The sequence below is a fragment of the Xenopus laevis genome, chromosome 3S (genome assembly GCF_017654675.1).
Source record: "Xenopus laevis strain J_2021 chromosome 3S, Xenopus_laevis_v10.1, whole genome shotgun sequence".
Classification (NCBI taxonomy): Eukaryota; Metazoa; Chordata; class Amphibia; order Anura; family Pipidae; genus Xenopus; species Xenopus laevis.
This window is the reverse complement of record NC_054376.1, coordinates 17,567,739-17,583,395: the sequence shown is the minus strand read 5'-3', so window position 1 is coordinate 17,583,395 and position 15,657 is coordinate 17,567,739. Positions and strand designations below refer to the sequence as shown.

The following is a 15,657-nucleotide window of genomic DNA, read 5'->3' as shown; positions in this document are numbered from 1 at the left end:
GAATGCACTGCAGTGAGATGATGGGCACCTGCTGCATAAATTGCAGACTATGAAAAAGGTTAATATAGGTTACTGAAGCATATAACAGGTTTATATGAAAGCCCCCAAAAAAGGTTAGCCCTTTTGCAAATATATACAGAAATATCATCAAGACAGGTTCCTGCTGTCCTATAAACTCTTGGCTCAACTACAGTTCCCAGGCTCCCAGGGTTAGGATGATATATGTTTTGGATCCTGACACTTGGTCCCGGATATGGGCTTTGTATGTTTTTGTAACAATCTTCACCTAGTCAAAAAGGGAAACTGCACATATAGATTATCACTAGGGTGACCAGTGTCCTTCTCTTTTCTGCTCATTGGGGGGTGATTTAAACACACTGTACATGCCAAGAAGTTCTGCAGCTGTAAGATATCATGGATCACAAGTAGCTTTTCTATCTTTTAAAAGCGCCTGTGCTTAAGGGCTGTATGTTGGAAATGACAGTGTTTGTTAGAGATGCTGCTGGGCTGATTCAGGCATGATCTGAGTCTGTGTGCCCCACAGAGAGGAAGCTGCTGAGTTCAGCTTGCTAGGTACCAGTAGGAATGAAGAAGACAGCTGCCTCTCCTCCACAGCTCAGCTTTGGAAGCTTCTGTTCATTTTCCCACTCCCCCCTTCCTCCACTCCCACATCAGCCTCTCTGTCAGCAGCAGCAGCAGCAGCACTACAGAGAGAGAGAGAGACAAGTCGCTGCTGCCTGCATTGAGCTCAGACAACGCAGGGGAACAAGTGAGCAGCAGCATTAAACACGCATTGAAGGGAACTGAGCCACAGGGGTCATTAAGCTGTGGCGGAGGAGTCACCTCTGGCTGCCTAAAAGTTGGGGAGGGGGGGTACTCTTCCCCCCTGTCCCCCACCATTGTTTGCGTTTATGACTGTAGCCTGCGAATGCTGCTCTCTTTTGATGTTGGGCTGAAATGTGCGCATGCGCAGCACTTTAGAATTACTGCACTGGCCAGAATAAGTTGGATGTCTTCTGCTCTTCACTGGAAAGCCTAAATCATATCAAAACCTTAAGGGATGCTGAGGATTAAGAAAAAGGGTTACTTGGGGATCTGGTCTTTCCCTGTCCTGATAACCATGGTCTGTACGCAGAGGTAGGTGAACCGGAGGCATCAGCTTTTTTCTTTTTACTTTGAATTAAATCAGGATGCCAGTGTCAGCTGAGCCCCCGGTAATGACAAATCTCTCATCTCATTCTCCCGTGTTTTGTTTAGTGTCAATGATTCCAGCAATATGACACTGGTTAAGGAGACGGTGGATAGACTGCTGAAAGGCTATGACATTCGTCTGAGGCCAGATTTTGGAGGTAAATGATATGGAGATTGTGGAGCAAGCTGACTGTACTTCTGTTTAGGTGCATGTGTATCTGTCTCATTATTCTGATACCACTAGTCTCCCTCCAGCTAAACTTCACTTGTTTTCCTTGGATCCCTTCTGCTTTTCTGCCATGTACATATGAAATCCATCTCATCTGTCTCATTCCAAATTGTCATTATTTAATCCCCTGCTTTATATGTTGGAACAATAAACCATATTACTGCAACATACATATACAGTGTATATACACAGACTGTGTTCCTTACTGGCATGTAAGAGTATATGCAACTGCTCACCTCTAACATTCCAGCAGACTTTCTAAGTTTCTTCCTTTTTATTTTAATGATCTTATCTGCCTCCTTAGATGCCAATTCATATGCCTTGCTTTGTCAGGCACATGACATCATTATGGGATGGATTCCCATGCCTAAAGTATAAATGCCTAACACAAAATGCCCACTTTGGCTGCCCAGTATTATTTTTATTTTATAATAAACCTGTAGAAATATTGCCACCATACTTCAGTAGGAATTATGACATTCGACATGCAAGTGGAATAGTGCAAGCCTATAAAACACGTGCCTCTTTTTGAGAAAAATACAGGAACATGCCATAATAAAAAAAATAAATATGGACAATTGAATCTATGGCAAAGGTGGCTGAAGTTAATCAGGCAACTTATTATAAAAAAAAAAGCATCATCCTGGACCTAATCAATGCCTTTAGCTGCTATGGAAGGGTAAAGTTCTTAGAGAACTGACTGTGGAACATGGTCTTGGATTACAGGTGACCCTGTGGCAGTTGGTATGAATATCGACATTGCCAGCATAGACATGGTATCAGAAGTCAACATGGTGAGTCAATTTTTTTTTAAATAAAAAATCTGGAGATTTGATAACTGCATTTTTTGTTTAAGCCTAAACTCCCTTCATTAAGAAGACGTTATATATATATATATATATATATATATATATATATATATATATATATATATATATATATATATATATATATATATATATATATATATATATATATATATATATATATATATATATGTCACTGTAGTGTGTGTATGTAGAGGGAACAATTTGAAGAATTCAGAACAGAATCATATAATCTGGCTAATCTGGTATTATTTTAATGAATGGCATTTGCATTTTCAGAAAACATAAGATGATATACGTATTAAAAACAAAAAACCCTAGTTAACAGGAGTCTGAAAATATATATATTGATTAACTTGACCAAATGCTTGAATATTAAGTTTATTATTTCTGGTTTTCATGCAGCTAAAATGCTCATTATTGGATTAGACTACATGTCGGGTAAAAGGGTAATCAAGCTCATGTTGCACAGCAGTAGTTGTTTTTTTCCATTAATTTTAACGTCTGTGCCTCCTATCAGTAACAACATGCATCGTGCCCTAAAATCTATTGACAGCCTTATTATGGAGTCACTATAAATGCACGGTGGCTTTTGATCACTTCTTTGAAATTCAGAGAACAGCTTTGCACATTGCTTGCTTCATGCAATAGCATCCTCTGCTGACATCTATGTTGCACTGCAGATCACAGAAATTAGAATATAAAAAAAAATAACAACAGCAGATTCAATGCAAGATCAAACTCAGTTGATGAAGGTTTTAGTGGGAATTAGAAGTGGGCCTGTACAGAGTAATTTTAGACAGGGTTTCAAATGCATTTTACATGGGATTTTATTTTTCTTCTGTATATTAAATCGGGTGGCTGTACTGTCCTGTGGTTATGTGCCATAGCAACATTGCCTTGAAATGTAAAAAGTTTGCTCTGTGAAGAGGTTTGCCCATATTTCTACAATAAATTATAACACATAAAAAAGGAAGGGGGTTGTAGTGCTGTATGTGTATGTTTAAAAACCAAGAGGTTGATTGTGAAACCAAGGTAGTAAAATGACAGCTATAGTGTATGCCCTTTATATATGAAGCATAAAATTCTGTCTGAAATCGATGAAATGCTTTTAATCTGCTGCAATGTTAGCACATCCGGAAGTCCAGAGCAGAGACGCACAGTAATTGTGAGCTTGACATGCTTTGTATTCATATCTAACTTTAGTACATTTATCCTAGTTAAGGGAATTTTTTTCTACAGTTCTTCAGCGATTGTATTTCTTTTCCTCCCCCAAATTTACCTGTACCTGCCCTGGCCCATGTTATTCCAGTGGGACTCAACTCTATTATTATGATGAATTAACTCCTTAGTCCTGGTTCTTGTGTCTCTCATGACATTTGACTGCAAAATATTGTTGGTTCACTGACATCTATGTTTAATGGTTTATCCAAAGACACCCATCTTCATAAAAACTGAAGTTAAAGAGTTTTAAAATAATACATGTGTATTTGATTTCATTGACACCTTACTTGTTATAACAAAAACAAACAAATGTGGTCAATCAAAAATGAGTGGATTGACAGAAAATTCAGGCAAAATTTTCCCAATAGATTCAGTCAATGCCTATCAGCTCTCCTGTAAAATTGTCATTGGAATATTGGTTTTTAATGCTGGAAATGCTCAGTTCTTCTGACTTACAGAGCTATTCATCATGACAAGGCACATGCAAGTTCATCATTTATGTTATATTTTGGGGTTCGTATGAATTAAGAATTGGATTCACAAATTAGTGGATTTGGAAATACATTTCCAAAAACCAAAGGTATTTGGAAAGGTACAGATGCCTGTTTTTGACCGCACACTGTTTAGGCTGGAACTAGACAAATACAGCATTAAAGTAGGCAGATTCTGCTCATTGGCCTTTTAACTGATGGTGGCCTGAAGCTACTGTGTAAGAGCATCAGTTGACACCCACTGGCAAATGCTTCAGATGGTGTTTGCCCTACTGGGTTGCTGGCAGATTTCTAAGGTAGCAAAGTCATTGTGCTCAAAGTAAAGCTGGGTATCAGCCAGATGGGTGAAACGCTGTGCCATATGTTGTATCTCAATGACTCATCCTGAGACATCACCAGTGCCATCACTGGGGCATGTATTCTGAAACCCCACTACTTCTAAGTAGTTCATGTGTGACTACTGTGTGGTCAGATATTATTAAATTGTCAACCAATACCAGCAGCTATGTCTTTTTGCACCCAATTATCAGGACAACCCCACTTTCTCTGCCCTTGTCCATTTCCAAAAATTAATAGTTATGGTCCACAAAAAAGGGAAAAAATTGTAAAGCTACTAGGAATGGACAAACTTCAATTTAGAATCATTCCATTTACCTTTTACAGAAAATAAAATTTGGCAGAAAATGCAATTCCTAACATTTTAACTTAAAACTTATTCTTAAAAATTCTTATTATTATTGACAGGAAACATGACACTTTTTGAGTGTTTTTCTGAAAAATCCTCCCAATCCCAGCAATACCTTCTGTCCATGACACTCCAATGGCCTTACTGAATAGTTATCTAAGGTTTGCATTAGTTAGTCATAGTTGCTCAAAAACTGGGCAGTGCACGTTTTTGTGTAAGAATTGCGTGGCTCTGTGAGAAGCTCCCTGGTTTAGAACAAGGGACCTACTACATAACAAATACTGCTCCTCCAGGTTGAGCCTCAGGAAGCACTGTGGTTACATCCTGCAGGTTGTTTTTTCCGCTGCCCCTGTTCCCCGGTATATTTTGTTAAACATAAACAACTTACAGTGTTTATCAATATTCATTTACTTAAAGTGATGCTGATATGTTGCAAGTTATTTTTGTCAGTATCAACATTTCTTCCTCAAGCCCCTACTTTGCTTACTAGTGCAAGGCTCTGTGAGTGTTGTAGCTATCACACTGGGGTTGAGGTTGGACAAAGATCTGATATAGTAGAGATTATAGTATAGATACTGCTTACATCAATCAGTGGGCTAGTCTATCAGGTCTTGCTTCTCCCCAAAGTACAACTGGTTTAAAGGGCACCTATTTTTGAAAAATTGTTCCCCCCCACAGCAGCTGTGAGGTAACACAGCATGTACTCTGGATGGTGGAAACAAAGGTTAAAGGGGCCATGCTGGGGTGCACACTGGATGATAGAGCCTGGCATAGATGTTCTGCCTGACCATACTCTGTGTCTTGCTGTTTTTCCCTGAGAGACAATGAATAGTGATGGGCGAATTTATTCGCCAGGCGCGAATTCACGGCGAATTTGCGCGATTCGCCGCCAGCGAATAAATTTGCGAAACGCCCACGAAAATTCGCGGGAAAAAATTTGCCGGCGTCAAAAAAATTTTTTCCGAAAAAACGGACGCCAGCGTCAAAAACAGGCGCCGGCGTCAAAAACGGGTGCCGGCTTCGAAAAAACGGGCGCCGGTGTCAAAAACGAGACGCTGGCGCCGTTTTGCGAATTTTTTGCCGTTTTGCGAAATTCGCGAATTTTTGGGCGAAGCAAAACGGCGCAAATTCGCCCATCACTAACAATGAGCCATATTTATTTAAAAGTGAATATATACTTTGTCACAGTTCTCTATAAGGGAATTTCACAGCTCCCTATTTACTTGTGTAAGATATAATTTCAACCTGATAGATATGCCCCTAGATATACAAGTGACTGGAGAGTTGTAGAGTACCACTCTAGCAAAGTGAGGCAAAGTCTTTATTCATTCATTGTTAAATAAGCTCCAAAGAGCCAGGAATAGTCTGATATTAATTGGGAAATTTAAAATAGAATTGGATATGGTGCAAAAGAGAAAAATTACAAAGGTTGAGTCAAAGGTTTATTATGTAAAAACTATTGAAGTCTATGGGAAAAAAACTGGAACTGAATTTGGAGAAAAGTTTTTTCTCCTCAAATTGAATCTCACCCAAGAGTTTTCGAGTGATAAGCCATGAGATAAAAAACCTTTAAAACCACACAAATATGAATTTTGATAAACAGGCCTCTATAATGTTTTATTTGTATATTTGCACATTTTGGCATTACTGTACTATTGCCTAATGTTTGGGGTTTGCAATCATTGCGCAATATAAGTCAATTGCGTACCCTTTACCATAAAGGCTTTATAGAAGAATATGAATTAACATGTACATTTTTTAGTGGTTAATTGTTTCACTAAGGAAGTCCAGACCACAGGAGCTTCTGGGAATCAATCAACCAACAACCACTGGGTTATGGGTTTTGAACACCCATGTTCTTTAGTGTGCCAGTGATACAAGCCATGATTCTGATAATGGTATATTCAAATCAAACTTTGTATTACAAGAAATATCAATAGTTTAGAAACACACTGCCCACAATGGCAACTTAGTGAGAAGATAGTGCTCTGCTTGTGACTGTTTAAGAATATTGAGCTAAACATTTTGACTTTCTTGTTTGCTGGAAATTTTGGACATGTTCTTGACTGGCATCACCATTGCCTTTAAATAATTTAGGTGTATGACCTACAACTCCCCCATAATGAATGATGTTATAAATTAATCAGTAGCTGGAAGGCACTGTGAGGGCTTACCCTGGTGGTCTAGTGGGCCGGCGGGGACGCCCGCCAAGCTGCTCCTCTCTCCTCCATGTGCCTGCTCGTTAGGGCGCGCGTTAGGTGCATTTGCACTGGCGTGATGAAGTCAGCGTGCAACCCTATTTAAAGGGAAACCAGTGTACAGTCCAGTGCCTAATGTTTGGTTCCATTTGTGAGTTCCTGGGTGTGTTTATTCTGTATCCTGATTTCTGTTTTGACCCCTGCCTGTCTGACTTCTCTGACTTCTCTTCTCTTCTAAGATCCTGGCCCTTGCCTGATTATCTGACTATTCTACACTCTGTAATCTGACCTGTGCCTGTAATATATTGTGCTGTCACCTTAAGCTAGGAACAGCAGCTGGTCACATGTTCTGTTCTTCCTGTTCCTGTGCTGAGAGTGTTAGAAAAGACTAAGCCACCTTTTTACAATGTGCTGTTATATGTTGCTGTGTTAACTCTTAGTAAAAGTTATTCTCTACAAGATCAGTTCCTGTGTGTGCCTGTGGTCTGGTTCACTGTCTCACCCACATGCTTCAGAGTTCCTGCGTGTGCCTGTGCTCTGGTTCACTGTCTCACCCACATGCTTCAGAGTTCCTGCACAGCCAGTGTAAGGTGCCTGAATAGAGTTAATAAGGGACAAGACAGTGCCTGCTTGACCACTCTTGATTGATCTCCCGGTTTGACCTTTGCCTGTCTGACTCCACTTGAATTTGTCTATTCATTGAATTGTGACCTTCTGTCCAGAACCCTCGCTTGGCTCCTCTCTTAATAAGACCTGGCGGCATCCAATTAGCCGAGGGCTCCTCCCGAGGTGAAAGGCGGCTGTTAAAGGCGGAAGCAAGAGCCAAGACCAGGGATTCTGGTTCTGGATTCTGGGTGCCGATTCATGACAGTACAATGGGCACAAGATGGACGCCGAAGGTCATGCTGCCACTGCTCCTCCCCCAACTGAAGCGCTCCTCACCACTCTTCTACAGCACTTGGAGGATCAAGAGCAGAAGCAAGACTACCTGGTTCAAGCTCTGCATAACCTTTCTCGCAGATTGGACGATATGCAACAGATGCCGAGTCCTGTAGTTCAACCTCCTGTTGCCGCCCAAGAGGGTCCTTCTGCAGCGATAGGTAACTGCAGTAAATCTCATGAACCTAAAATCTCCTTCCCTGATAAATTTAGTGGGGATAGGACAAAATTCTATGTCTTCCAGGAGGCATGCAAATTATATCTTAGTTTCTGCCCTCACTCTTTTTCTACTGGGGAAGAAAAAGTAAGGTTTGTTATAACAAGGCGACCCACAAATATGGGCGCCAAGGTTACCCCCCTCTGACCCTGCTTTTTCCCTTGAAACCTTCTTTTATTGTATGGCAATACTTTACGATGACCCGGATCGTGCTTCTTCAGCCAATACCGCGATTCATAAATTACGTTATAGAAAAAGGCCCGCAGAGGAGTTCCGCTGGTGGTCTGTAGAAACTGGTTGGAACGACATGGCTCTTCGTAGCCAATTCCGGTTAGGGCTTTCCTGAAGCTGTAAAAGACAGCCTAGCAAACTACCCTCTATCAGCTACTTTGGATGATCTTATGTCTTTAGCCATCCAAGTTGATAAAAGACTAAGGGAAAGAAGGGCTGAAAAGGGTACTTCTTTTCTTATGGGTATACTAGTGATAAGCCTTCTAATCCCTCTGTGCCTCTGCCTCAGGAGGAACCAATACAATTGGGCATTACTCATTTGTCTCCTGAGGAAAAGGCCCGTAGGCGGTCTCAGGGTCTGTGTATTTACTGTGGGGATAAGAGTCACATTCTTAACCAGTGTCCTAAGATGTCGGGAAACTTCAAAGCGTAAATGGAGAAGGGGAGCTCCATTTGTGTCGAGAAGTTTCCTCTCCCCAATTTTCCTCTAGGATCACGGTACCTGTTATGTTAACCTGGCCCACGTGTTCTGTTAAGATCTCTGCTTTTGAGGATTCTGGGGCGGGGGGAAAATTTCTTAGATACTGCCTTCGCAGTAAGGTATAACATTCCCTTAACACCCCTTATTCCTCCTATGAGAATCTTGGCCTTTGACAAAAGTCAATTTGGGTCAGGTTTGGTAACCAAAAAATCTGTGGCATTAACCATGTGCACCAATAACATGCAATTTACCTCATTCCTGGATCATATCCTCTTTCTTTGCCCTAAACCCAGGCAATGAAAGATTACATCAAAGAAAACCTTGAAAAAGGTTTCATTAGACCCTCTAATTCTCCGGCAGGTGCTGGGTTCTTTTTCATGGGCAAGAATGATGGAGGTCTTTACCCATGTATTGACTATCGGGGCCTTAATAAAATTACAGTCAAGAACCGATATCACCTTCCGCTAATTCCAGAGTTATTCGATCAGTTTAAAAATGCTACTAGATTTACTAAACTTGATCTTAGAGGTGCATATAACCTCATTGTTATTAGGGAAGGGGATGAGTGGAAAATGTCCTTTAATACCAGAGATGGCCACTACGAGTATTTGGTTCAATAAAAGCACTTATTTTTCAGCAACCCACTGCGTCTGACTAAAGTTTATCACTACTTTTCCTATGTGCTCTTGGCTTCATTGGACGGAAGCACAGTGATTGAACAGTCTGGTTGAATCCACTCTATTTGTCTACGAGTATTTGGTCATGCCGTTTGGCCTATGTAATGCTCCTGCTGTGTTTCAAGAATTTGTCAATGACATTTTCTGGGACTTACTTGGGTTATATGTAGTGGTATATCTTGACGATATTTTAATTTTAACCTAGGTGACCATCAGCAACATGTTTGGGAGATTTTGCTCAGGTTAAGAAAGAATAATTTGTTCTCAAAATTAGAAAAATGTACCTTTGAGGATTCTTCTGTCCAATTTTTGGGGTTTAACATTTCTGGTAAGGGATTAGAGATGGATCCCTGGAAGGTTAAGGCCATATTGGACTGTGCTCAGCCTCTTTCTTTACGTGCAACCCAAAGGTTTTTAGGTTTTGTAAATTATTATCATCAATTTATTAAAAACTTTTCTCTGGTGGTGTCTCCAATTATGGATCTGTCCAAGAAGGGTGCTGATCCAAGTATATGGCCTCCCGAGGATATTCAAGCCTTTGAATTCCTGAAAAAGGAATTTGTATCTGCCCCCATTCTTCATCACCCTGAAACAACATTACCCTTTATTGTAGAGGTTGATGCCTCAGAAGTTGGGGCAGGGGCAGCCCTTTCTCAAAGGCATCCAATAACTAACAAAGTGCATCCATGTGGATTTTTCTCTAAAAAAATTCTTGTCTGCTGAAGCCAATTATGACATTGGTAATAGAGAATTGTTAGCTATTAAATGGGTCTTTGAGGAATGGCGACATCTGTTGGAAGGGGCTAAACATACCATATCAGTCTATACTGACCACAAAAACCTGCTATATATCGAGTCTGCTAAGCTGTTGAATCCTAGGCAGGCTAGATGGGCTGTTTTCTTACATACAGGCCTGGTTCCAAAAATACTAAGGCTGATGCTCTCTCTAGGAGTTTTGAGTCAAACATATCTAAACCTTTAGTGTGTGTTCCTATCATACCCAGAGAGATGATTTTTGGGATCAGATTTTGCCACACTTTTATCTCAGGCACAGACATCTGCTCCTGTAGATACTCCTACTGGGAAGTTATTTGTGCCTGAGGATTTAAGGGAACAGGTTCTTAGTGAGACTCACAACTCTAAAATGGCGAGACATCCTGGTATATTTAAAAGTTCTACTTTATTGTCTCGTGATGTGTGGTGGCCTTCATTTAAACAAGATGTCAAAAAATGTGTTAATTCTTGTCCTGTCTGTCAAAGGTTAAAATCCTCTAGAAACCTGTCACAGGGATTGCTAAGGCCATTGCCTATTCCTGATAGACCCTGGTCTCATCTGTCTATGGATTTCATAGTTGACCTTCATCCATCTCAAGGGAAGACAGTAATTTGGGTTGTGGTGGATAGATTCAGCAAGATGAGTCATTTTATTCCCCTCCCACACCTCCCATCTGCTAAAACTTTGGCTGAATTATTTATTTTCAAATTGCATGGTTTCCCAGTCAATATTGTTTCTGACAGAGGAGTACAATTTGTTTCTAAATTCTGGCGAGCATTTTGCTCTTTGGTTGGGATTGATTTGTCATTCTCCACAGCATATCACCAAACCAATGGTCAGACTGAGAGGGTTAATCAGTCCCTTGAGCACTTCTTAAGGGTGTTTCTGATAACCAGTCCTCATGGGCTGAGCTGTTACCCTGGGCAGAATTTGTTTATAATAATGCATCTCATGCTTCGACTGGCCAATCTCCGTTTTTTATTGTTAATGGTTTACATCCGAAAGCTTTTTCTTTTTCTGGTTCCTTATCCTCTGTATCTTCTGTCAATTCTTCTGTTAAACAGTTTGCCAAGATCTGGTCTGGGGCACATGATTCTCTTACAGCAGCAGCGGCTGCTCAAAAGAGAGCAGCTGATAGGTCTCGCAGGGAGGCACCTAAGTATCAGGTAGGAGACTCAGTATGGTTGTCCACAAAGAATATTAAACTTAAGGTTCCTTCACTCAAATTGGGTCCCAGATTTATTGGATCTTATCCTGTTGTCGAAATTATCAACTGGAACAAGGTAAAGCTGAGCACACTCCCTCTTTTCCTCAGATAGCCTGGTGCACAATGTGAGAGGGTACGGCAACCCCCAAATAGGACAATTGTGTAGAAAAGCCCCAAGGGCTCGCCCCGAAACGTTGCACGTTCGCACAAAATAAACAGCAAGGGGTAACCCTGCACTTTAATTGCCTTGAGTGCCAGTGTATTTCTACACAATTGTCGAAATTATCAACCCTTCCTCTGTTCGTCTCAAACTACCTGATAATTTTAAGATCTCTAACTCATTTCATGTGTCTCTTTTAAAACCAGCCACACAGGTCCGTCAACAATCCTTTCCTCCTCCAGTGTTGGTAGTGGGTTAGCCTGAATTTGTAGTCCAAGAACTTCTTGACTCTCGCCTTGTGCGGGGTAAGTTGCAGTATTTAGTACAATGGAAGGGTTATGGCCCTGAGGAGAATTCGTGGGTTCCTGTTTGTGGTGTAAGGGCTGATTGTCTCAGGAAACAATTCCATCTTAAATTTCCTGAGAAACCTGGGGGTCCGGTTGCCCCTCCTCGAGGAGTAACCTTGCTGGTCAAGTGGGCCGGTGGGTACGCCCGCCACGCTGCTCCTCTCTCTTTCTTGTGCCAGTTCCTTGGGGCGCACGCGGCGCTCACTTCTGATTTTTATAGGCGCATTTGCGCTGGCGTGATGATGTCAGCACGAAATGGTGCAAAATTCAAACCTATTTAAAGGGATATCAGTGTACAGTCCATTGCCCATTGTTTAGTTCCATTTGTGAGTTCCTGGGTGCGTTTATTCTGTATTCTGATTCCTGTGTTGACCCCTGCCTGACTACTCTGATTTCTGTGATCCTGACCCTTGCCTGATTATCTGACTATTCTACACTCCATAATCTGACCCGTGCCTGCTTGACCACTCTTGATTGATCTCCCGGTTTGGCCTTTGCCTGTCTGACTCTGCTTGAATTCTTCCTGTACCGACCCGGCCTGTTTGACTACGTTTTTGTCTATACCTTGAATTGTGACCTTCTGTCCAAAAGACTTTGCTATCGATCGTGCTCCTCTGCTCGTCCAGAACCCTCATTTGGCTCCTCTCTTAATAAGACCTGGTGGTATCCAATTAGCGGAGGGCTCCTCCCGAGGTGAAAGGTGGCTGTTAAAGGCAGAAGCAAGAGCCGAGACCAGGGAGCCTAGCATTGGTTCTGGATTCTGGGTGCCGATTTGTGACAGCCACAGGTTGAACATCCTTCTGTTAACCGATTGATAAAATTCTTCAGTGTTGAATGATGTCCACATTTCTTTACTTTACTTTGGAATGCAATAATCCTTTTGAAAAATATGACTTTAGATTGGCAGAATATTTTTGGAATTGTAGAATGGCACAGTATCAAAAATAAAAACATTTCTATACCTGCTGACCTAAATCTGAAAGGATAACTTAGTAGTTACTGGGTGAAATAAACGACTATAGTGAAGATAAAAGAATTGTTATACTATATTATGAAATACTGAAACAATTGAGCTAGAACTGATAGGCACAGACATCACAGAAAGAAATAATAGTTCCTATTTATAACTGACTAGAAATAGATTTCTTAGAAAACTGTGCTAACCATAAAACATCATTATATCTACTGTATTATATAGTTTAATTAGAACCCAATGCTGAAGTAGAAGTGAAAATACTATTACCTTAACCTTGCTTTGAGGGGACTAAAAGACAGTTTGCCATCCATAGTATTTCATATTTTCTCAATCAGCCTAGTTAGAATGTGGTGTGACTCTGGCAGTATCTCATTAACATTGAAGCTTCAAACAAAAATGATTGTCCCTGACACTTTACTTTTGGAGAAGACTACCCTAAGAACTTTACTACAATATGTATACGCTGCAGGATTCAGAAGCTGCCCAATCGCCAAGTTTCAACTAATCTTATTTTACAGAAGCACAGATGAAAAGGATCACCTATTCAATGGATTCAAAGTGTTGAATGCTAAAAGTATGAGTAGTTTACAAGTTGTTTCTCTTCTGATGCTTAACCTGTGTCCCTGCTTAATGATGCATGTAACTGCCCAAACCTAGGGCATCTCACATTGTTAAATAATATACAGTACTATACTATTTTAGCAAATATCTTTCTATGCCAACCTTTAACTTTTAATCAGAATTTTCAAGGTTACAATATAATCCTGATTATTACTTAAAATTGTCTCCCTTCTTTTTCTGCTAACAGTTGTACCTCTATGCTGATCTACTCTCTTCTCTTTTTTTCTGGACATTCATGCAGGAAGTACAACAGAATGGCAAAAAACAAAAAAAACAAAGCAAGCTAATGTGAATAAGTCGATGGCTCATACAGTAAATTATGTTCATTAGCAGTGATGGGTGAATCTCTTGTGTTTCATTTAGGTGAAAAATTTGCGAAATGGCAAAAAATATGCAAAAACAGTTTGACGCAAACTGCGATTTTCTCGCGTGTCAACATTTTTTTGTTGTAAATTTGACTTTGTTGACTTCATTTTTTTCATTGCACAATGCAATTTAGTGAAACCAAATTTGATTCTATGGTTGTTTTGTTTGTATCACTTTTTTCAGCTTTGGGGCCACTTACTTTCAAGCTTTGTAGACTGTGATAAGTGAATTTTGTGTCAAAATTTGCAGAATTGCATTGGAGTCAATGGGAAGACCAATTGACATGCATGTGTCACTCAGTATACTACTACAAACATGCACTACATTGTTAGAGAACTCCTATCCTTTCAAAAAAAATAAAAAGCGCTCCCATTTTGCCATTTTCTTAAAAAGTCCGTGATTTTTGACATTACCTCTGGTCAACTGGTAATAGTATCTATTACTATACTATAATGCTGTTTAACTAAAAAGTACCCTCTATACAGTATGTTACTACTAGCTTACTAACACAGGCAAAACTAATAATAAATCTGAACACATAGGGGCATATTTATCAAGGGTCGAATTTCGAATTGAAAAAACTTTGTAATTCGAATTCAAAAAGACCAACAGAAATTAAGTCGAAGTTTGTTTTGGTTGAATAGGTCTATTTTCGATCGAATAGGTCCTTATTCTGCCAAATTCGATTTGTATGAATCGAAGGAATAGCAAATTCAATCAAATTTGATTTAAAGTTTTTCCCCAAAAAAACTTACATTTTTCAAAATCCACCAATTGACTCCCAATAGGTTCTAGGAGGTCCCTCATAGGCTAAAACAGCATTTCGCAGGTTTTAGATGGTGAATGGTCAAAGTCAAATTTTTAAAGAGACAGTATATAATAAATTTCAATATTCTAATTTTTTTCAAATTCAAATCAAATTTGGACTATTCCCTAGTCGAAGTACACAAAAAATAGCTCAAAATTAGAAATGAGAGTAGTAGTTAAATGAAAAAAAGGTTTGATAAACTTGTTTAATACGAAAATAAAATATACTGTAGCACAATGGTGCAAGAAACTTTAAAATACTGCTGTAGGAGCAGGACTTCCCCTCCAATTTAGGAAGGAAAAGGAAAGTCCTTGATTTCTTGGAACTCCATCATGATGTGATGTAGCAGGTTGTTTTCTATCTGAGTCGCTGCATCTGCTACTTATGGCAGCTTCCTCAGAAGAAGGAGGTGCAGCTGCCAGAGGACCTGCAGGTGCTGTTGCCTCTTCTTCTCCCCCTTCTTCTGCTGCCTCATCTGCAGCTGGATCATCTAGGATCCATTCAGTTCGTAATGAAAGAATTTCAGTAATACAGCAGTTACATTTGTACAGTACAAAAATTATACAGGCTGAGGTATGTCATGTAACTACAAGAAAACCTTCATCTATAAGGATGGCAGGCATGGGGCGGACAACACCATTAAGAACGTTTTTTGCAGCAGATTATCTCCATTTGACAACTCATTTACTTGTTCTCTGCAATTATATTACAGTCAACTGTTCCTCACATTAAAGTATTCACTTAAATACACTTTTGCTCTAAAATAGCAAAATAATTAGAAAACAAGGGAATTTATTGTAATTTAGAAGAGAATTCTATTTATTCTGTTTAAATAAATCTACCAGATCTGGGTGCCAAAGCTTCAGGTCACTCCAGATACGCTGGACCACACGCAGGCTCAGATGCACATTGAAGTGCCACCTCAGCCTTACACTGCAGCCTCTGCATGATGTTCCTTTTCAGGGACTGTATTCTGGGGGTCCCAAGAGGGATATTGTCATCCTGCT

General features: G+C 40.1%; 1 protein-coding gene across 1 annotated transcript in view; it reads left to right on the top strand.

The window, feature by feature from the left end:
- Positions 1 to 677: 677 nt before the first annotated feature.
- LOC121402115 (gamma-aminobutyric acid receptor subunit beta-2-like) overlaps positions 678 to 15,657 on the top strand; it is a 230,608-nt gene continuing 215,628 nt past the window's right edge. The window contains exons 1-3 of the mRNA XM_041588040.1: positions 678 to 1,137; positions 1,258 to 1,349; positions 2,147 to 2,214. Coding sequence (XP_041443974.1) covers positions 1,061 to 1,137; positions 1,258 to 1,349; positions 2,147 to 2,214 — 237 coding nt within the window. The 5' untranslated portion in view covers positions 678 to 1,060. The remainder of the gene's footprint in view (positions 1,138 to 1,257; positions 1,350 to 2,146; positions 2,215 to 15,657) is intronic.